General features: G+C 37.2%; 2 protein-coding genes across 7 annotated transcripts; one reads left to right on the forward strand and one right to left on the reverse strand.

Moving 5' to 3' along the window:
• Positions 1-250: 250 nt before the first annotated feature.
• LOC135083980 (zinc finger and BTB domain-containing protein 24-like) lies at positions 251-15,440 on the forward strand. 3 transcript variants are annotated; one of them, XM_063978739.1, is made up of 12 exons: positions 251-462; positions 647-818; positions 1,105-1,302; positions 1,652-1,795; positions 2,192-2,268; positions 3,003-3,205; positions 4,190-4,285; positions 5,530-5,664; positions 6,891-7,001; positions 8,556-8,764; positions 14,025-14,113; positions 14,922-15,440. In XM_063978739.1, the coding sequence occupies exons 1-12, from the start codon at positions 343-345 to the stop codon at positions 14,970-14,972; spliced, it is 1,605 nt and encodes a 534-aa protein (XP_063834809.1). In that variant the 5' UTR covers positions 251-342; the 3' UTR covers positions 14,973-15,440. The 3 variants fall into 3 exon arrangements, with proteins under 3 accessions (XP_063834809.1, XP_063834811.1, XP_063834812.1); XM_063978741.1 differs by lacking the exon at positions 5,530-5,664 and adding an exon at positions 6,158-6,292; XM_063978742.1 differs by having other exon boundaries at positions 2,192-2,265.
• A 4,582-nt stretch (positions 15,441-20,022) lies between these two features.
• On the reverse strand, positions 20,023-22,877 carry LOC135083732 (uncharacterized). 4 transcript variants are annotated; one of them, XM_063978456.1, is made up of 5 exons: positions 22,713-22,877; positions 22,121-22,223; positions 21,357-21,500; positions 20,941-21,150; positions 20,023-20,428 (listed from the first exon to the last, which is right to left on the reverse strand). In XM_063978456.1, exons 1-5 carry the CDS (start codon positions 22,790-22,792, stop codon positions 20,171-20,173), a joined length of 795 nt encoding a protein of 264 aa, XP_063834526.1. In that variant the 5' UTR covers positions 22,793-22,877; the 3' UTR covers positions 20,023-20,170. The 4 variants fall into 4 exon arrangements, with proteins under 4 accessions (XP_063834526.1, XP_063834525.1, XP_063834527.1 ...); XM_063978455.1 differs by having other exon boundaries at positions 22,088-22,223; XM_063978458.1 differs by having other exon boundaries at positions 20,390-20,479; positions 22,088-22,223.
• Between the last annotated feature and the right edge of the window lie 250 nt (positions 22,878-23,127).

The following is a 23,127-nucleotide window of genomic DNA, read 5'->3' on the forward strand; positions in this document are numbered from 1 at the left end:
CTTCTGAAATAATTTTCACTACAATAGAAAAAGTAATAGTTAAAAAAAAAGTTTTGAGGTACTCGATCGTATCAAGTCAAACATTTCTTTCAATAACAATGTTGGTTGTTAATCATGAAGTGTATTTTAAATTAATATCATAATTATTAATTATCGTACTTAAAACTTTTTTCCTTTTTTTTGCGTACAACGAAACGTAGCAATGCTTGACGTGTGGGCGCAAGCGTTAGTTTTGTGATGTTGGCTAAATTTGCCATATATATCAATTTCCGGTGAGAAAATGCTAAAAATTATTAGGAGTTAAAATCTAATTCTTGGGTGTTTTCTAAGTTTTATATCAAAATGGATTGGCAATTAACTTGTAGAGTTTGCCTGGAAACGGGTGATATGGTTTCCCTGTTCGATTGGGACGAAAATAATCAACAACTTGGCGATAAGTACACCTACTGCTGCGGCATCAAGGTATGGAAAAATTACCACACCAAAATGGTTGCGATGGCCACCCTATAATTTTTTCCTAAGATAATGTTGCTATATTGTTTTATTTTGTAACTATTTGGTGATTTTTTGCTGTCATCCCTATTTGCAAAATTGGGAAAATCTTGTTGATTGACATCTCATGGTCATTTTGAATGTGTATTTTTAGGTGTGTAAAAATGATTCTCTGCCGACGCTGATATGTTTGAATTGCGTAGATAGGCTTACTTTCGCCTATCAGTTCAAGCAGCAATGTTTAACATCGAATACCACTTTGAAAGAATGTCTTGGGGAGTTCATGAAGAGTAGTGCTGCTGTGAGCTCCACTTCAACATCCAAACGTAAGTTCCTTCATAGAAATACCTTTCTTTGGACTGGTCAGTTGGCTTATGCCCGTTTTCACCATCAATCCCTAATTTTTAAGTGACCCCTATGGTAACACACAACAGGAATTTTTCATAGGGGTCACTTAAAAATTAGGAATTGATGGTGATAACGGGCAGTACCAATTTAATTGTATTCTGTATCTAAATTTATAATACTGTGAATAATTTACCATTCTTCTCATATAAACTCAAGCCTTACAAAGCATACACTTTGTTTTACAATCTTGTACGCTTATTTCAGCTACAGAAACCGAGACAATCACCATAAAGCAAGAGAATGGCTTGCTCTTACAATACGAGCTGCCGGTTGAGCACGACCCTACGGCCACATGGACGCGGACTCTCAACAAGACACCAAGTAGCTCCGTGGTCACGAAAGCTCCAAAACCGAAGAAGAGGGGCCGTCCGAGGAAATACCCTAATGAACAAGGACAGATCCGTACGTAATTTTTAATACCTTTTTGATAAATGATTAAAAATAGTTATAATTTCTAACTAAAAATTGTTTCAGAATAAAGCTGATTAATTAATTTTAATTAAATTTTCCAGTCATTGGATAAAACACTCATTGAACGTCCTAAATTATAATATGACTTCAAACAAATTGTCACCTTATCTCTATCAGTCACTATTCCTTAGTTATTGTAATAGCAATGCTATTTTAAATTCATTAAAGATCTGTCCAATAACTCAACGTCATGCCCTTAAGTAAGTGTCCAATGACAGGAATTTTACCCTACTTTAGAACTAGAGGCTGAATATGCATTATCATAAATAATACCTTGCAGATCTATCACCCTATCAGAGGAAGAAACCGAGGGAGCCGGTGAAAGAGCCTGAATCGTTGACTACGATGATTGCAAGCGGCACATTGGCTATAGAGGCCATAAAAGAGGAGCCTCTGGAGGATGAGCAGCAGCATTTGGGTGATGGTATGACAAATTCAAATCATTTATTTCAGTAATCTCATCATCATCAGAAATGAAGCCACGATAGCCGAACGGTGAAGGGGTCGGACTGGCCGACTCGTGATCCGGGGAATGCGGGTTCGGTCCCCGCCGGCGCTCGACTATTGTAGTGAGCTCACTCGTGATACAAGCATATTTAGCTTAGTACGAGAGGCTAACAGGACTTTGAAAAACAAAATCTGGTTCCAAAGTGCTCATAACACATAGTTATTAACTTGTAACATTTCTATTTCTTCGGACACTTTTTGTCAGTATCAGTGCTGAAGCAAAGCCTGACAAATAACAAAGTTACAAGTGTTAAATATTAATAATAGAACAAAATGTTTTGTTATACAATTTAGAATCGCAATGTTGTTACAGATTTTGCTGACGATGATCCAGAATTTAACCCAGAGAGTGAAGAAAATGAATCTGAAGCAGAGGTTGTTGAGAAAGTGGTAAGTTTTGTTGTTAAGATGTTAAAAAGTATTATGTTTTACACCCTTAGGGGTTGAATTTTTAAAAATCCTGTCTTAGGCGATTATCACACTGAACCGCGCTCCGCCGCGGTACGCGGAACGACAGATTTAATCATTGTATACAAGTACCTCAGTCTGTATAGAAAACACGCGCGGCACAACACACTGACAACGCGTCTGCGCGCGGGATTCTTTATATGTAGCCACGCGGACCGCGGCGGAGCGCTGTGTAGTGTGATAATCATCTTAGTGAGCACCTACGTTCTAAAAAGAACCCCCATGCAAAATTTGAGACTCCTAGCACTTGTAGTTTCTGAGTTAGAACATAACTGCCCTAATTCAGGTATTTTGACAGTCAACAGTCAAGATCTCGCTGACGTTCAGAAGTCGTCCCGAAAAACAGTTCTAAAAGCGTATTCACAAGGGTCATTTCGATAGAACGATTACTCGATAGAATCGCAACTCATCGATTTGTTGTCATTGAAGTTTTGTTACGTCGTCCCATTGAAAAACAGTTCCAAATCCGTATTCACAAGGGTCATTTCGATAGAATGATTACTCGATAGGATCGCAACTCAGTGTTTTGTTGTCGTTGAAGTTTTGTTACGTGAATAAGGCTACTGGACTGGTAACACAATTTTTAACGAAGCACATACCAAAAGGCTTTGATCTCTCTGCATTCATTATTTAATGATAACTGATTGTTTTTACAGCAACCTGCCCCCAAGAAACGCGGCCGGCCTCGCAAAGTCCAAATCCAAGACAAACCAGAAAAATCCAAGGAGGATGACGGTGAGGACGTGCTATTAAAAGAAACTATACTCGCGTTCTCAGAACCCATACCGGAGCACATACTCAACCCTCAGCCGAAGAAAAAGAAGTATGCAAAGAGGAAGAAATATGTCTATGAGAAGACGTAAGTTTTTGTTATGCCTATTTCTATTGTAATTTTTGTGACTAAATGCTGTAGAGTGAAAGGAAAAGCAGTAGCGTCATAAAGCAAATCACTACGTAATACAGTAGAATCTCGATTATCCGGACTTCGATTATCCGGATATCCGATTATCCGGACTCATTCTTCACGATTTCTAATTACCGATTTGAGGTTTGGACCTTTAAAAACAGAAGGCGCCGCCACCGTAACACGGTACGGACGTCGTTTAGTTCATTGTTAAAAGAAATGGATTCATACAATGGTCTAAAATTTAGATTTTTAGATTTTAAAAGATGTATTGAAATCCCTTTCTATTGTAAAAAGGTAATTATTGTATGATTTTACTTTGAATTCGATTATCCGGATTTTTGATTATCCGGAACACCCCTGGTTTTAATTGATCCGGATAATCGGGATTCTACTGTATAAAACAAAGTCACTTTCCGTGTACTTTCTGTCCCTGTGTATCTTTAAAACTACGCAACGGATTTTGATGCAGTTTTTTAATAGATGGAGGTGGGAGGTAGGTTTATAGGTATAAAACATGCATATTAAAGAAGAGAAAAGCCAGTAAATTCCATTGCATTGCAACCGTGCGAAACCGGGGCGGGCCGCTAGTTCTTAGATAAGAGGATTTCTTTACAGTTACATTCATTGATTTTAAAGTTTTAAAAATTTAAAAAGGCAAGAAAACTTATTAGCTTATTTTAGAATTGCAGATTAAAAATAATCTAAACTGTAAAATTCTTGGATGTTCTTTTTAATTTTTTTCTCGCCCACTTGTAAAACAATGTTCAGTTTATACAGGGTTTCCTAAGAATGGCTGGAGCAATTCCTACAGAAGAAATCTGGCCATAGACTATTTATTTATGCATATTACAACTTTTATTACATGACATACATTTTTATTCATAAGTGCCACTAGTGGTCTAAATTGAATAAAATATTTTCGATTTTGATTTCTAGGCACACTTGTGAGACATGTGGCTCTTCGTTCACGTCCAACGCCTCGCTGCAGGCTCACATTCGCCGACATCTCGGCATCAAGCCTTTTGTTTGCAGGTAAGCTGTTACTGTGATCAGTAAGCATTAGATAATTAAGGCTGGGTTGCACCATCTTACTTTAAATCTTCAACCACACTAACATAGCGATCATTGGCCAATGACAGGTCGCGCGGACTGTCATGGGTCGTGCGACCTGTCATTGGCCTATGATCGCACCGGCGATGGCGATCTGCACGCTTTGGTGTGGTTGAAGCATAACTTAACAAACGTCAGAAATCTGTCAAACTCCATACAAAAACCACCAGGTCCAGTTATCGATTTACGGTCAAAGTTAGGTGGTTAAGGTGGTGTAACTTAGCTTTAAAGTTCTTTATATTCTATAAATAATAAATATTAATCCTAAAAGTTTTTAACCCTTTTAGTTACCGGATTTAAGAGACTGTATTCAAGCTCTTATTCACACCTCAGTATAATTTAACTTTTACTTTTTTACTATTAAATGATAATCAAGTTAAAGTCAGTGAATTTCAATATTTAAACCAACTAAAAACTTAAATTCCTTTCATAATTCGAGACATGGGTGCGGGTTGGGGCATGTTGATAAAATGTTAGTACATTTCATAAACGGTACACTGTCAATTGAACCTTATATTTCATGTATCTAGAGTGATATTAAATTGTTGAATCACCTGTCCCCATGTCGCAAATAATGATGGTTGCCACATATTTGTATTGACATTTTGAGCTTTTTTTTGAAATAACCATGTTCAAAACGCACCCGCACCCATGAATCGAAACTAAACAAAGTAGGTAAAAACTTTTTTTTAAATAATTTTGCATTTATTTAATGGAATGTGTTTATTCGAAATAGTCATACGTAAGGGTTACTACGTCCTAACTATAGTTCAAGAAGTAAAATCTTATAAAAACCTATCATGAAACCGTGAGTTAATTCAGGATAACGCCATCTATGAATGAAAATCGGAACTAATCTTCATAAAACCTACCTTAATGCAAAGTCCATTCTTTTTTTGTCTTATAATAAACTAGCGTAGTATAACTTAGCGCGTTATTTTAACTGACTAGCGTAGTATAACATTGCGTCTTATTTATTTAAGCCTTTATGCCATATAATTGGTACATAAGGCGAACTTAACGCCATATAGGCATTCTCAGCTTACCTTAAAATTTACCTTAAAATGTCGAATTTTCAACTGTAGTATACTTATACCTAATAAATAAAACAAAAAAAAAATAAAAAAAATCTACGGAGGGTAGTAAAACATTCCGCGTTCTTCCAGCGTGTGTGGGTACTCGTGCGTTCTGAACATGGAACTCCGGCGGCACATGATGCGGCACACCGGTCAACGACCCTACAAGTGTCGCGTGTGCGACCGACGCTTCGGCGACTTCGGTTCCCGACAGAAGCACGAAAGGCGAGTGTTTTGTTGCGGGACTATGTAGATGATGTTTTTTTACGAGCAGACAGCATCAGTTTTTTAAAGGCTCACATAAAGCCGGGTCTCCAGTGCGTTTTGCCCTATACAATCAACAAAAACATGTCAACGTTTAACAAAATTGCCTGCAAAAATGTTGAATGTTGACGTTTTTGTTGTGTAAGGCAAAACGCGCGTTGGAGATCCGGCTAACGCCATAATTTGATTAACTCGTGGAGCCCTAAGTGGTTGCATGAGAACGCGGTAACAAGAGTTCAATATGCGCCTGCTTGTATGAAAGCGTCATGGGCATAGATTCTTACACAAACCTTTCAGATGTTCCAAAAATCGCAGTGTCATATCACGTCGCGTTACTAACAGGTATTTGGTATGTGGCAACCATCACTAATCCACTCTAAACTGGTTTACTTACGGCAACCATCACTCTAACCCTAGGCTTGTTAACTTAAACGTAACGTAAACGTGTCGCCAGCGTGTGTGGTTACGCGTGCGTCATGAATGAGGCGTTGAAGCGACACATGTTACGTCACACGGGCGAGCGGCCTTACAAGTGCCGCGTGTGCGAGCGCCGCTTTGGAGACTACGGCACGAGGCAGAAGCATGAGAGGTAAGAAAGAGGTAGTGTGAGGCAGAAGCTAGAGGTAACTTGAGGCAGAAGCTAGAGGTAACATGATACGCGTACGTCATGAATGAGGCGTTGTAGCGACACATGTTACGTCACACGGGCGAGCGGCCATACAAGTGTCGCGTGTGCGAGCGCGGCTTAACGAAAAGAAAAAGAAGTAACAAGAGGCAGAAGCTAGAGGTAACTTGAGGCAGAAGCACTAGACTTAAGATGGGTATCACGAGGCGACGCAGGAAAAGATAGAGAAAGAGGTAACACGAGGCAGAAGTAAGACAGGTAAGAAAATAGGACATAGATAAGTCTTTGCTCAAACCACTCATTTGTGACTGAACAAAATTAATACCAGCCACTGGCTGTGATCATACAAATCTCTTATTACATTTTTGCTTTAAATTGGTTAATAGACATAATCAACAAATACGTGATTCAAAGAAAGGAGAATCAGATGTATTTAAAAAAAACTTTTGTATTACTTTCTAACCCTCAAAAAGGCAATGAAATTATTTTTTTACAATTATTCTTCTCACCAACCTTTACTTTTTCAATAGTATCACAACTAATTAATCATATTCCACCACAGGTTACACATGGGCCTCCGACCGTATCAGTGTTCGGTGTGCGGCAAGTCGTTCACGTATTCGTACGTGCTCGCCAACCATATGCTCACTCACACTGGGGAGAAGAAATACTCGTGAGTATATTGTATATTACATAAGACTTCTATGTACGCACGATGGCATATCAAGATAAGCGCTGGCTCAATATCATTTATCTGGGGGCACGGCAGTGCCCCCACCAAGTCGAGCAAAAAAGCGGCACGGCCGTACCATCCTTTTCTCGAAGCAATTCAGGCCATTTTCGACCGCCTGTAACTTCGTTGTGGATAAAACTAGAAGGCTGAATTTTCATTAGCTATGCAGGCATTGTAAAGACACGGTATATTTAAAATTTCATTCAATTTGAACCAGTAGTTTAAGAATTATAACGGGTCAAAGTTACTTAATTTTGGCACTCACTGACTGACTCACTGACTCACTGACTCACCGATCATCAAAACTCTAAGGCACTTCTAGCAGACCTAGAAGCTTCAAATTTGGAATATAAGTAGTGTTTGGTGTATGAATCAAGGAAAAACTAAAATATTTGGGGGCACGGTAGTGCAACCGCCAAGTCGAGTAAAATTTTTCAATTTCGGTCCAGTTTTCTAGATACATAACTGCTGTCTACAAAATACAAAAAGAAATGATATTTGGGGGCACGGTAGTGCAACCGCCAAGTCGAGTAAAATTTTTCAATTTCGGTCCAGTTTTCTAGATACATAACTGCTGTCTACAAAATACAAAAAGAAATGAGATCCCATCAAAAACAATACTTGTCAAAAAAACCAAGTCTCGCAACTCAGTTGTTCTACGGTAAAAAGTTGTGAGATCCATGTAATACCAAGTCCAGGCCAGGAAATCTTTAACGTTTTACATAAATATATTGACTTGGCCATCGCATGAAAACACGTGTAAATTAAATTATTTAGTGCGATGGCCAAGTCAATAATTTATGTAAAACGTTAAAGATTTCCTGGCCTGGACTTGGTATTACATGGATCTCACAACTTTTTACCGTAGAACAACTGAGTTGCGAGACTTGGTTTTTTTGACAAGTATTGTTTTTGATGGGATCTGTTTATTTGATACCTATAAAATCTACAATCATTTGGTCAGTTTTAGAATTAATGTGTAATTTTTACTGCACAAATTACTAATCTCGCTAACTCATAAAACTGTCTCAATAGGTATTTAACACCATCGATCTACTGAAATTTATTTTAAGAGCGCTAAAACACGATTTTTCTATACATAGAATTTGTATGTCATTACATGCTGACGTCATCATTTTACTCACTCAAGACTTTTTATTAACTTTAAAGCAAGTAATATTTCAGCCAAAATACGTTCACTGCTGAACATAGGTCTCCCCCAATGATTCGTACGCCCATATTCACAAACATTACTATGAGGTTTCACAGTGCGTGTGGACGCACAGGGTGACACATGAACCAATCACAGAGCTCTATTCAACGCTGTGCGTTCGATATGCTGTTTCACTTAAGCAAGTATCGTTTGTGAATACGGGCGTTAATTTTGCCGGTTGATAGCGGCCTGCATCCAGCGCCTTCCATGATGTGAATTTAGAAAATTTTGTGTTTTGAATTAATTGGTAAATGGGTAACAATCTCAATATCTCCCCCCAGTTGCGGCCCATGCAACAAGAAGTTCACCAAAGCCCACCATCTCAAATACCACAACAAGGTGCACCACAAGGAGCTTTACATACAACAGCAGCTGGAGATGCAAGCCAAGAAGATGCGTCAGCAGATGAACGCCACCGGACTGTCCGGAGTGCTGTCCGGACAGATTGTGGACGGGACTTTGCAGCTGGCCCATCACGCGCCGTCCGAAGGTAAATAGGTTCATAGGATCTTCATTCAAATTGTCCGGAGTATTGTCCGCATCCGGACAGATTATGGACGGAACCTCACAGTCGGCCTATCACGTCGTTCGAAGGTAAATAGGCAACGAGATCTATTTCTTTTTTCACTAACACTGTCCGGAATTCTGTCCGGATCCAGACGCCTGAAGTACCACAACAAGGTGCATCAACAAGGCACAGTACCGATCACTGACGTATGTAAACGAAAGTGTGCGTCAGAACCGCGGGTGGGGTATCATGAAATCGAATGAAACATATTCTGGTATTTAGTAGTGTTTTACTATTATTTGATAGCGAAGATAAAAATTTTAGTACTTATCTATAAACAAAATTAAACGAAAAACAAAGTTCCACCGCCAACCTGACGTCAGGATGGCGGGTGGGTAGTTGAACGGTGTACAATACTTAGAAACTGTAAATGCCAATTTTTAGTATCTCTTCATTAAATAAATAAAATAATGTTAATTCTTATCTACGCCTTTTTATTTACTTGTGAAATTTATTTTTTTCAATGTCGGAAGCCATACAAAATTTTTTTTTGTTTAGATTCTAAAGTTCTCTGATTAAAACAGCTTTAAACGATAAATGAAGTGCACTGATATTTAATACATATCTACAAGTATTGCATAGTAGAGTAAAAAGATTTAGTAGTTCTACTAAATACAAGATGAAACGATTAACAAAGTCCGCCGCCGTCCATTCTGACATCAAGTTGGCGGGTGGAAATAAAACGGTGTAAAATGCTTAAAGACTATAGATGTTAACTTATTATAATAGTCCTTTGGTAACTACTTACATTTATTTTAAAATTTTAACTTTTAACATCTTTAAATATTATTTATTTCATTATTTTTAATAACCATTCTGTGCGCCCACATATTAAGAGTCGCGGCTTAGATTAAATTATGGATTGTAATTTGTACTTAAATATGACTAACTTGTTTTGTGAGCCTTAAATAAATAAATAAATAATAAACCCTTGTTCCACATACTTTATGGAATAAGATCTAGTTGACGGGAGGGATGATCGGGATCACATTCTTTATTAGCCATGGAACATTTCTCTCGACAGAGTAAGAGCAATGAGAATGAGAAAATGTTTTAAATTACTGCGTTTCATCTTTTTAATCTATTATTTAGGTACTTACCTACTTACTAGTAAACATTTACATAGAAGTTCCTCAGAGCAGGGGGCGTAGTGTGAGTTTATGACAAACGCATTCGATGTCGACTGCAAAAGTAACAATAAACGTATGACAGCGAACCTAGCGGAAACTTTCAAGAACTAAAATCTTCTTTGATGTTAACTCACACTAAGTCCTCAGATGAGAATTCCTATCAAGACTGTAAATTATAGTTAGGAATATTGGCGGATATAATAATATTATAGTTAATTTAGAGATGATTATGAATAAATTATGTAAACAGCAGTTGTTTTATTTAAATATTGTAAATGTATGTAAATGTTTACTAGTAAGTAGGTAAGTACCTAAATAATAGATTAAAAAGATGAAACGCAGTAATTTAAAACATTTTCTCATTCTCATTGCTCTTACTCTGTCGAGAGAAATGTTCCATGGCTAATAAAGAATGTGATCCCGATCATCCCTCCCGTCAACTAGATCTCATTCCATACAGTATGTGGAACAAGGGTTTATTATTTATTTATTTATTTAAGGCTCACAAAACAAGTTAGTCATATTTCAATACAAATTACAATCCATAATTTAATCTAAGCCGCGACTCTTAACATGTGGGCGCACAGAATGGTTATTAAAAATAATGAAATAAATAATATTTAAAGATGTTAAAAGTTAAAATTTTAAAATAAATGTAAGTAGTTACCAAAGGACTATTATAATAAGTTAACATCTATAGTCTTTATGCATTTTACACCGTTTTATTTCCACCCGCCAACTTGATGTCAGAATGGACGGCGGCGGACTTTGCTAATCGTTTCATCTTGTATTTAGTAGAACTACTAAATCTTTTTACTCTACTATGCAATACTTGTAGATATGTATTAAATATCAGTGCACTTCATTTATCGTTTAATGCTGTTTTAATCAGAGAACTTTTAAATCTAAACAAAAAAAAAATTTGTATGGCTTCCGACATTGAAAAAAATAAATTTCACAAGTAAATAAAAAGGCGTAGATAAGAATTAACATTATTTTATTTATTTAATGAAGAGATACTAAAAATTGGCATTTACAGTTTCTAAGTATTGTACACCGTTCAACTACCCACCCGCCATTCTGACGTCAGGTTGGCGGTGGAACTTTGTTTTTCGTTTAATTTTGTTTATAGATAAGTACTAAAATTTTTATCTTCGCTATCAAATAATAGTAAAACACTACTAAATTCCAGAATATGTTTCATTCGATTTCATGATACCCCACCCGCGGTTCTGACGCACACTAAACGAAACTATGCTCAACTCTGAGACAAACTAGAATTACACCATATTGTTGACGAAATTGAGTTTTTTTAAATACCTTCGCAAACCATTTTGCGAAAACCTTTTCCCTGTCACTGGCTATGTGCATCCAATTTTTCCCTGCCTTGTTTGTTATGTTTTCTTCGGCGACCCTATCTTTTCTTCGGCGCACACTGGATCGAGCCCATACAAAGCGTTGGACATCGCTTCCTTACTCAGTGTTTTTAAAATAAAATGAGATTGCGTCAACGTAGTAACTTCAAATTTTTACAGTGTAAGGTTGATAAGTTTATCTTTCTAATGTGATAGGTTTTACTTATTAGATGGCAATTAATATAAGTGAAAAAAATTCTTAAAATATAGTGATGAAAAACTTGTATTTATTGTTCAATGAAAAGCAAATACTCACTCATTTTGGTCTATTTCCATATTTAAAGAGTAACATAATCTAACAATACTCTAAATTTATTCTCATTAAGTGTTAAAATTTTTAAAGAAATATTTTTGTAAACGCCTGATTTTTCATTGCACACAATCAGTTTGTTCGATTTTGTCGAGCTTGATTTCATATTCTGTTAACTGTTAGATACATAATCTAACAATACTCTAAATTTATTCTCATTAAGTGTTAAAATTATGAAAGAAATTTTTTTGTAAACGCCTGATTTTTCATTGCACACAATCACTTTGTTCGATTTTGTCGAGCTTGATTTTATATTCTGTTAGCTGTTAGATACATACTAATGCAATTTTATAGGAACTTGGCGGACTACAAAACTGACTCCAATCAACAGATTATACGTTTATATTCGCCAATAGAACGTTTGTAGCTAAAAACTGGTTCTCATTATAATGACACTGCTTCTTCTTGCGACAAACAGTGTCAATGAAATTATTGATTTTTTTCGATAGTTATCTGATAAATAAAATGTGTAACTTAGTACCTACCTAACACAATCATAAATTAAGAAAAAAATACATACAAAATGTATGTATGGTATGTACTAAATTCAACGACGACAATCTTTTGAGATGATGACAGTGTGATTTTTTTACTATGTCTGTTTTATAGTATTTCTTTATGTTCATAAAGTATTAACTACGTTAGTACTTACCTCTGTTTATCTGAAGAGAGTGTATGGGAAAACAGCTCTAGTATCCTAGCTAAAGAACTAGCGCGATCTTTCATCGTGGTTTTTAATAATGCATACAAATCTCTATTTGCCTTGAGGTTTTCCATTTTAATGAGTATTTTTTACTGAATTGCACACGATAAATAACTCATAAACCAAAATAAACATCTTTGGTTTACCTGACATTATTTTAGTGTAACGAATTTTACCTAAGTTAATTTTGCTATGCGGAAAAATGAGGCGCTTTTATTTAGTTTTTTGTGATTTTCTCGAAAATATGGATGAACAAGGGTCCAAAAACTGAGTAATAATATCGCCCACATTGTCATCTATCATCTCTCATTCATGGTTTGTTAAAGATCGCCCAAGATGTCAACTAAAACACGCAGTTTTCATTTAAAAAAATACCTTTTAAAATTACGTCAAAATAGCCAAGCTAGAAGTTTTTTAGGCACTCATTTTAACACACAGATTAAGATAAAGGTATAAACTAATACATTATTAAGTACTAACATAAAACCAGTGAACGAAATTGGATATATTGACAATACAAACAGAAGTCAGAAAATCCATGATTTTGACTTTGTTCACTTTACGGTCGCACCACATAGCTATGATAGTAGATCATGACTTGATATTAATGATATTTGATAGAATGAAGTCTCATCTTTCAACTTATATGCAAATCAATCTTGTTTTAAGTAGTTGCATTTAAAGCACCATGTCCAACACCTTGTATGGGCTCGATCCACCGTGCGGCGGTCCTACGTTTCTTTTGCCTTTTGGGCCAAGCCTTACCATTTTGTTGATAGGTCCATCTGGTCCATCTTGCTAAGTGCCCTGCCCAGTTCCACTTCTGTTTTAGGCTAAATTGAAGAGCGTCTGATAATTTAGTATTCGTACGGATGTTTGTGTTTCTTGTTTTTTAAACGACTTCAATAAAAACCGGCCAAGTGCGTGTCGGACTTACGCACAAAGGGTTCCGTAACATTGATTTATGAATTTTTTTTAATTTTTTTATTTAAGTTATTTGTATGAAAGATTACGCGGTTTACGATTTACGAGGTATTAAAAAAAACTACTTACTAGATCTCGTTCAAAACAATTTTCTTTCGTTGGTAGTTTTTATAGTAATGAACATCGTAATAATATGTTTTTTTTAGATTTTAGATTTTCTTATTTTAGAAGTTAGAGGGGGGGGGGGGGGGGACCAACTTTTTTCCACTTTGGAAGCGTCTGTCACGCAAACTATTCGGTTTAGAAAAAAAGTATTTTAGAAACCTCGATATCATTTTTGAAGACCTATCCATAGATACCCCACACGTAGGTGTTTGATGAAAAAAAAATATTTTTGAGTTTCAGTTCTAAGTATGGGGAGCCCCCAATATTTATTATTATTTTTTTATTTTTGCATCAAAATCTTAATGCGGTTCACAGAATACATCTACCTACCAAGTTTCAACAGTATATGGCTCTTATAGTTTTGGAAAAAAATGGCTGTGACATACGGACGGACAGACGGACAGACAGACAGACATGACGAATCTATAAGGGTTCCGTTTTTTGCCATTTGGCTACGGAACCCTAAAAAGGAGGAGGTTCTCAATTCTCAGTTTTAAAAGGGTGGTTTTGGTTTAATTGTGTAAATCCCCGGCAGATGGCGAGCAAGATGCTCAGATGCAAGTGGTGGAGCACCTGGAGGACGCTGACAAGGAGACCGATCGCGCCGTGGCCGACATGCAAGCGGTACTCATAACATGCTAACATTATTATCATAACACTCGGTTTTCATATGCAATTAATACACATCAAAGAAAGAAAGAAAAATTATATTTGGCAACAAAATACATACACATTACTCATACTAAGGCCCAGACCACACGGTGAAACGCATTGCAACGAAACTGCAACTTCTAGTTACTTTTGAGTTGCATCTAAGTTTCTGCCATAGATTCCGTTGAGAGACCACACATGACGCGACCATTTCAAACCGGTTTCAAACTGGTGTGTTCTGGGCCTAACCATAAAGTTAATAGAGCAACTTCTTCTTTTCGTGTCGACAACAAACCACAGTGTCAGCCCAAAACTCCGCCACAAGAGTGGCGTTGTCAGCAGCACTCATCAAATCCTCCTGAGTGCAGTTGCTTGGGCACTCAGGGCACGACATCAGCAATAGAGCAACTACCACGATCGAACGAAATCGATTTTGAAATAGTCGATGATGACAATATTCCTAAGATTCTTTTGGTTTCACTGTTTTGTACATTAATCAATCTCTGAACCAGGCACCAAGTTTCTGAAGCACACGATTTCACTGAAAAAATGAGTGAAAAAATCTCAAGAGTTTCAATTTTCAGTGTACCAATGAGTGCTAAGTTGCTAACGAACTGTCAAATTGTTGCAAAAAACGGTTCTGTTACGACGCATCACGCATCTCTTTTTATCACACTGTTGAAGCTAGTGACATCTCCCTCGCTCATTCCTTTTTTTCTCTATTCCGCTAGGTACATTAACTTTATAGTTCCGAGTAATTAAAACTTGTCGTTTTTTACAGGGGGTGTTGAATGCAGAGTTTTGTATAGAAGACGACGATAGCAAATGTTAAATCCATAAATGGATATTTATAATAATTATGAACTAATAACGTTGGTATAATCAAACATGTCACTGTATAGTCACTCATGTTCGTAGTTAGGGTTCAGTATAAAAATAGGGAGTCTGATTGGGAATTATGTAATTGTAAACCAAATTCATAATAATTATACATAATCGATGTTCTATGTTAACTGAAAACATTTTAAAATAATGTACGCTTTTAATCAACTATCTTTCTTTGTTATCTATACCTGTAATTTTAAACTTTTATAGTTATTTAATTAGAAAATAACATAAAAAATGTATTAAACCCCAGTCAGTCGCCCTTCACATTGTAAGAAGGAATTTGGAATATACAGTATACCTATTTACATTAGAAAATGTAATTCACTTTCATAGTATTAGGAAACCAAACATGACCGTTTCTTACATTGTAATTATTTTGTATTTAAGGTATTAAATAAAATCATGTAATGAATACTTGTGTTTTTATAATGATTTTACCTTCCATTATAACGCGCCACATCACCACTCTTTTAATACTTTACACACTACTCTACAACAACTGAAACTATTCAAGAGCGCATAATGATCAAATTAATTTCTCCTAAGATACACTTTCCTTGTCATGGGCACGCATTACAATAGATTGTTAAACTACTGTAGTAACTATGAGAATATTAATAAGAAAAATAACAATATTGAAATACTTATTTTACACGTAAAGATAAATAGTAGGTATAAACAATATTATCCACGGTGTAACGAACAAACATAATCGGGAATACAATTGCTTACAAAATAACTGAAATTACTTCCCGAGACACCATCGCTTAAATTTTCTAAGCGGCACACACTGTATTTATAATAAAAAATGCATCAACTTTTTTCTGTTTCGATTAACTGCAAAACTGTATCTTATGTCTAACGAAATAGCGACGTAAGTTTCATCCGATGTAGCGACCATCTGAGGGATATTAAAGTTGCCACCCTTCTAAGTAGGCGATCTTTTTTTCCTTTTTGTTTTAATGCAAAAAGAAAACGCGAAAGTTTTGGAACACGGAGTTTAAATTTTTCCACCCTTAATGCGCTTATTACGAGTGAGAAAAAATGCTGGATCTCAAACTTTTTCGTCGGATTTTGGAGGTAGACCACTTTTAATGAAGTAGGAAAAGGTGGTTCTAAATCTAGATGGTTTATTTTATTTAAAAAATATCTTTCCCTCTCCTTTTTTCAGAGAAAATAAATAGTTCTGATGGTTTGAATAATTTTGCCAGACGTCATGGATTCTCTGTGAAAGTCAAATGGGAATAATAAACTAAAATAAAAATGTGAGAAGTTTAAAAAGGTTTAAAGGTTGGCGTACAAGTTTAAAGGTTTCAGCATTTACTTACCATCGCGGCATCGGAATAATCAAAGATACTCGTAAAATTCAAAAGTTATTTATTTTCTGAAAATAGTTTTTAAAAAGCGCTGGTTACACGTCCCAAGTATTACTTTAACCGCTACTTTTACTACCACTGCTTCGGAACGATAAACGGGCCAGTGCTGAGAAGCACAAGAAAATGGGTCATCTTTGATGGCGAGATTATATTTTATGCCTTTAGTACCTAAACGTGGAGCGACTTATCATCCGGCGCCTAGGACGAATGTTCCTCTAGCCTTTTGTCCTAATAAAATTGATATAAATAAACATACATAGATATTTTTTTCCGAAAATTATCAAATGAAAATGAACGAAGAGGAATTTTATTAGAATTGACCTACCTCTTCGTTCGATACCGAATTGTGTGTGAATTACTTACTTACCTATGTTTGACTTCCACTGACCTCCGTATAAAAGCATCTTCCTCCGCGAACTCTGCACCCCTCTGAGGAGGTTTCCCCCTTTTTCGGGAGGGGAGGGGGTCTTCATTTACATTTTTATTTTATTTACATCTATCGCTGCGCATTCGGAAAATTCCTTTTTAAAATGCTTTCGGGGCGAGCATGTAAAGTTATTTTAAATACTTCCTCTTTTAGCGATTTCGCCGCTTCGGGATTGGGGGACGAAACGTTTTTATTGTTGCATGTAAATTGTAATAAGTATTTAATGAAACTGTATTATTTTTAAGACCTACAGAGCGGTTTTAAAATACACAGAAACACAATTTAGTATTTTTAAAGACTAAGTTGCACAGTGCAACTTGCATCATATTACTTTAACAAACGTCAAAATTCTGCCCAATCCCATAACACCGGTTATAGTTACGGTTAAAGTAAGGTGGTGCTGTTCAGTCTAGTAATTTCTAATTGCTCTACAATTATGGTGTCCACCAGTTTAATACAAAAGTCGTAGAGTCACCTAAATTATAGTAAAACCGTGTGCATGAAAATAAAGTTTTAGCAAAAACATACTTAAATCAAACTTCTTATTGTACATTTTCACAAAACGTCTGCATCAACCAACGGTAAGCTTCTCGACACGCTCAAAATCATAAAAATAAATCAATTTCCTCTGCTTCAATAAGTATCATTACTACGCCATTCAAAATATAACATTTTTCACTTATTTACACAACTCTTGACTTTCTCCAGTTTTCAGAGGTTTTCAGCACTACTTATTCACAGTTCACTCACGCCCCGATAGATGTCGCTGGTTGTCTTAAAAGCTTTCGCTCCGAGCTGATAATGTTGCTTGCCGTCTGTTTAACAATTAGATTCCATTTAAATGGCGAAAGGAGTAATCCGGCTGAATTTTTATGGCTTGTTAACTGTGGCCTCTCGAGCTGTTATAACACCCATTAGGCGGTTAAGTAATTAATTTCAGTAAAATCTTTATTTCAGTTCGTCGCACTTGATGTTGTCGTCTTATTTTGGCTATTGTTGGTTTGAATCAAAACGGAGAAGGCCTAGATAGGTAGTTTAGCCCTCTAGTCTTCTACAACTTTCGGTTTTGCATGGAACGTAGGTAGGTAGATATAAATCTAGAACACTAGCAAAGAAGAAGAATGAATGTGTTAATCATTGATAAGTCTCAGTTACATAACTAAATAATTCCATACCAGTCCTCTTCTCCTGAAGTTGTCTTTAAGATATTTTTTCCTAGCCATAAGACCGCACCACCAGTTTTTGTCAGCTTTCGACCTCTAATACATAATCAATCTTAGCCTCTGACTAACCGCAGACATTTTAAAAACGAGCATACAACCAATTATAGATCAATGTTAATTACATCCATTCAAATAAGTAATAAAGTGGAATCAGAAAGTTTATTTGAACTAAATGCCCCTGTTAACGTCACTCGGGTTCAATAAATCTCGCGTCACCCGCTCCAAGTGACAAAAGACCCCCTAATTAAATTCTGATGGCTCCACATCTGGTCTCTCAGGCCGTCTGTCTGTTTGTACTTGCACGCAAGACCGACAATGACAGCGGTAAAAAACTTAACCCATTGATATAAACATATGAAAACATTTAACATAAATTAACAAATTTTAAAATATAAATTATTAGAATAGAAAAATTATGGCGTTTGCTTGCTTACTTTGGTACTGTCTTATCTACCTACTTCTATTGTATTTTTTTTTTATTTGGCTTATCCAATCATGGGACAACTTTCAACTTTGTCCCAATAATCCCGTGGTGTACGACTAAAATACATTTTTTTAATTAATTGGTTACATAACATGCCTCGGCACTTAGCAGTCCCGTTATAATGGAATATTCGTATCCGTTCGTCCCACCAAGCTTTGTCCCACCACTGGGACGAACGGGATTTAATAAAATATTTAATTTTCGTCGCACTATTCACCTAAACCCTGTCCAGTCGGGTTAGGCTGCGCGCCGTGATAAATCTTATCGATGATTTTAGACGACAAACGTATGGGCTTATCGCGTAAAATCCATAAAATGGCGCGATAAAAGCTTATCGCCTAGTCAGTGTCCATCCCAGTTTGTTTTACAGTTTTAACCACAAGTTTACGTAGAATCTTGTGAACGTCGGAAAAGCTCCGAAAGTCGAAAAAGCTTTTGGAAATTCACCATTTGTTAAATATGTATTTCACTTATTTTTATTGAACGTAAGTAGAGATTTTAATAATGGTTAAAGTAGGCAATCAATGGTATAGTTAGGAACAACATATAGTGTGCTTATAAATAAATAAATAAGTGCAGTTTCTGACAGGCTTAAAACTATGCATTTGTTCGCCCGCGGGCAGGGTCGGTAATTGAGTGGGCAAACACTCAATGATTGTCAAGTTTGTAAACATGGGAAAAGTGCTTTCATTCCGGACATCAACTAACTAATAGGGCAACGTGTGCTTTGTAGGGAAACATAATTTAGTTCAGAGTAAAAAAAAGTTGTTGCGATATTGCATTGTGCAGATTTCAAAAGATTTGTGATTTTTTTGCTCCTTAGGTATAATGGATTTAACTTAGCTTGTGCCTTTGATTGGATATCTTGATTTTACTACTTTCTTCACTGGGATGCAGTGGATATCTATATTTCCTTGGTAGGTACCAAGAAGTTGTCTATTGAGTGAAGGATAACATTTAACTGGAAAATCGGTCTTTTTGCTCAAAAACTCCAACAATTATGAAATTATAAAATTATACAAATCCAAATGCGAGCAGATTGCCGCGAAATTATTCACAAAACACCCTCGGCACGGACTTGATGATATTGTATTAGGTGATCACATACGAATGCGATTTTAATGGATACTCCGAGCGCTCCCCTCGTAAAATACCCACGCGACTCAATGTCCCTGTAAAAAGACCCAATTTTACCGCCATTTTGTGCGTCACTTACGTCATTTTGCGCGCGAAGCTACCTTTACCCCAATCTAAATTAAAATCTAAAACCTTGTAAACAAGGCAAGTGCTCACTTTTTCGGGGATTTTAACCCTCTGAATTAACGAGAGTTATAAAGGGGGTCCACGGTGCAGTTGTTTGTCCCGTGTGCGATGCTAGGGGCATTAATCTTACAGTGCCTTTGTTGGCTTATCTTGAGGTTGCAACACTGGAACAGCAATGATTGATTGGCCTAATTGGTCTAAAAAATAAAAATAAAACATGATTATCAACCACATTTCTTATTTTCAAACAATAATAAAGAATATTATAACAATAAAAATACAAAACGATAAAAACAACAAATTAAAATAAGTCAATAAATACACAGCAATTTCAACGAAGGTACCAGAGCACTATGACGTGATAGGAGGTTATTTCTGCATCGGCGGGTTCATTTGGGACGCGACCACTTCGGGCGGAGAGGAAGGTGGCGATTTGATGACTATGGAGCCGACGGGCGAGGCCCTGGGGAGCTGAGGTTCCTTTCGGTGCCTTAGGGACGTGAGCGAGTGTTGCCTTTGAGGCTTCTCGGTCACCTTATGCTCGGTGGACCGACCCCGCTGCAGCTCGGCCAGATTGCTGGCCAATTCCGCCGCCGCCTCCCCATACAGTCTCTGACCCCGACGAACCTAATGTAAAAAGGTCTTGAATCTCTATTTCTATGAAAGTTTTGGACGATGCTGTGAAGGGAAACACAACAAAGCAGGTCACGAGATATGAAGTCTAGGTGTTTCTGAAAGGAGCTACTTAGGTCGCCTCGATAATAAGAAAGGACTATAGCAGACTTGCTACTTTTGGCAATAGCAAGCGACTAGTCGACTACCAATTCTGTAGCGGTCATAGCTTCTTTTGAAAAGCGACTGTATCGTCAATTTCTTATATCCAAAGTAGCAAGTATGCTATGCTGCTATGACTAATGAGCATATTAAACTTGAAGACTGGTAAAGGGCAATCTTCATGCGCCAATTTTCTTATTTATCAATTTTTGGGGACTGGGTAAGAGTAGGTAATCTCTATCTCTATACGTATTAGAAAGAAAATAAGCTATATTTTGACTAGCCATCTTCAAAGCAACTACAATACAAATCACAAATGTATATCAGGATTATCAGGTCACATTAACAAGACAGCCGCAATGTACCTCGTCTCTCAACTCCGCGCGGCGACGCGAAACCCACTCAATTTGCTCCTGTAGTTTCTTGCACTCCTTCTCGTTGCCCAATAGGTCCTTGCGAAGAGACTCCATGATGTCCCGGTACTGGGTCCGCACGTCGTGGTCTATGGCGTGGAGGTTGTCGATCTCGTGCTGGGTCTCGCGGATTTTGGACTTGGAGAGGCGGAGACGGCCTTCCTGAAAGGGAGAGTGGAAACTCTTTACTGATGAAGTTTAAACTTTCCCCCGGGATAAAACTTGACCTTAATTCACACTGGTTGGGTTTTTATTGGCGGTCAAGCTGTAGTTCCTGGCTACACAGGAAACGAGTTCAAGTTTGGTTACACTTAGTTTCAATATCATCCAACAACTCTTGAAAAAGTTACTCAAATCGTATCAAATACCTTCTCAGCCAGTTTCCTAGTGAGCACGTCCAGGTGTTCGTCCAGGCTGTCCTTCTGCTCCACCTCGTAGCTCTGCACGACGTTGTTGTGAGGACACAGCCGGTGCACCAGCTGGACCGGCGTGCACGGCGGGCACTCCACCTCCTGGGGAGGGATGGAGTGGTTGACAGTATATGAGGTTATAAAACCTAACTACTGAAGCCTAATGGGACAGGTAATTTTTCTCAGCAGTAGAAAACTATCACGATAACGGATAATATGGCTTAAAAAGTTGTCAAAGTCAATTAAGTAAATGCAATTCTTAGATTTGTTTTGCAAATGTATTAAAAGATTCTTTAAAATTTATAAGTGTGGCATCTAATTAAAAACTTTAATTGGCAAAAAGAGTGTGTGAAAGTTAACGTTAACTAAAAATTCCAGATTATTAATTATACGTCTATTTAGCTACCATTAGGAAATGGTAGGATAACTATGATTTATTTTAGTAGGAAAAATTCCCGCATTCTTTCTACTTTCTTAAAACTATCTTTTAGCACTGCCGCACATCAGGTGACAAGTGACACCCAAGATAAACTATTTAGAAGACAAAAGCTGCACAAGTAAACTTAATTTTTGCTACTTGGCGTTTCACTAGTTTCGTTAGTCGCCAATTTTGCGTTGCATTTTGCCATTAGTAGTCAATTGGTGTCCATGTATAGGCTTGACCGTGTTCAGTGGCAGTTACATGTGACCTCGTGTGCGGCAGCTGTTATCCCGTCGTATACATTATGCAATCGGCTTTCTTTTCGTGGATACATGTCGCTTCCTCTCCGTGGTCGTCTAATCTTCCCGGCGTCCTGCCCCGCAGTCATGCGGATGCGGCCTTCTCTGCAAAAGTCATACGACGAGGTAACCCGCATCCGCATACCAGAACAAAAGGTCATAAGGACTCCAGAATCGCTAGTACCTTCACTTCGAACCGTAGAAGGGCTTATAGGCCCGCCTACAGGACAGATCGAGCAGTAAGCCAATGATAAACATACACGGACTGCTCTTAGAGTCATAGTCAAAGAAATTTCACCATGCTGCCAACTGCCCGAAGAAGTCACCACTGCTCGAGCGGTTCCGTGTGTATGTGTACATAGAATACTGTAGTTTGTTATGCAGTCGCAGCTTGAAACTGTCGATTCTGCTTTAGGCTGTCCGTGTATGGCGGGTCATAGTTCTGTTTTGTGTCACTAAGGTGCTTTTTAGATATTTACAGGTGCCCTTGGTCTTCCTTAGACGGTAACAATAGCAGGAGGGTCAGTACTTCCCTCAAAGTGAAGGTACTAAAGAAACCAGAGGCCATAGTCCGCAAATGTAAACATTCTCTACCTTGGGCGACTTCCATTTCCATCTGATGAGGAGGAGCAACAATACGAACAGCACTCCTGCCCCTGCGGCGGCAGTAGCATTCATGGTCTCATTCCCTCCGACCCATTTACGCCACTTGCACAAAAATTTTAAAATAACTGATGACAGCGACATTGAATGATTGATGTCGCGGTGTTTTGTTTGTTTGGTTTTTTTTGTTCAAAAAGTTTTTATGTAAGATTATATTCGCGAGAAGAAACTTCAACAATCGATCGTCTATGAAAGTTAATTAAAAAGTTGAACAAAATTAAATAATCATAAATATTCATTATTAAATTGGCAGTTAAACTTAGCTAGATTAATAATCAGAAACAATCTGCAATTCATTTAAAGAAGCAATAAATTGTAGACACAATTGTGCATAGTATGATAAGCT

This window comes from Ostrinia nubilalis, chromosome 24 (assembly GCF_963855985.1).
Source record: "Ostrinia nubilalis chromosome 24, ilOstNubi1.1, whole genome shotgun sequence".
Lineage (NCBI taxonomy): Eukaryota > Metazoa > Arthropoda > Insecta > Lepidoptera > Crambidae > Ostrinia > Ostrinia nubilalis.

Bases quoted from the DNA above. Each gene is read 5' to 3' on its own strand.
- LOC135083732 (XM_063978455.1), bottom strand. From the start codon at position 22,792: ATGCTACTGCCGCCGCAGGGGCAGGAGTGCTGTTCGTATTGTTGCTCC. The intron at 22,224-22,712 runs GTAGAGAATGTT...TGACTTTTGCAG, and splicing joins GGAAATGGAAGTCGCCCAAG to AGAAGGCCGCATCCGCATGA. The intron at 21,151-21,356 runs GTATTTGATACG...TCTCCCTTTCAG, and splicing joins CTAGGAAACTGGCTGAGAAG to GAAGGCCGTCTCCGCCTCTC.
- LOC135083980 (XM_063978739.1), top strand. From the start codon at position 343: ATGGATTGGCAATTAACTTGTAGAGTTTGCCTGGAAACGGGTGATATG. The intron at 7,002-8,555 runs GTGAGTATATTG...ATCTCCCCCCAG, and splicing joins ACTGGGGAGAAGAAATACTC to TTGCGGCCCATGCAACAAGA. The intron at 14,114-14,921 runs GTACTCATAACA...CGTTTTTTACAG, and splicing joins CCGTGGCCGACATGCAAGCG to GGGGTGTTGAATGCAGAGTT.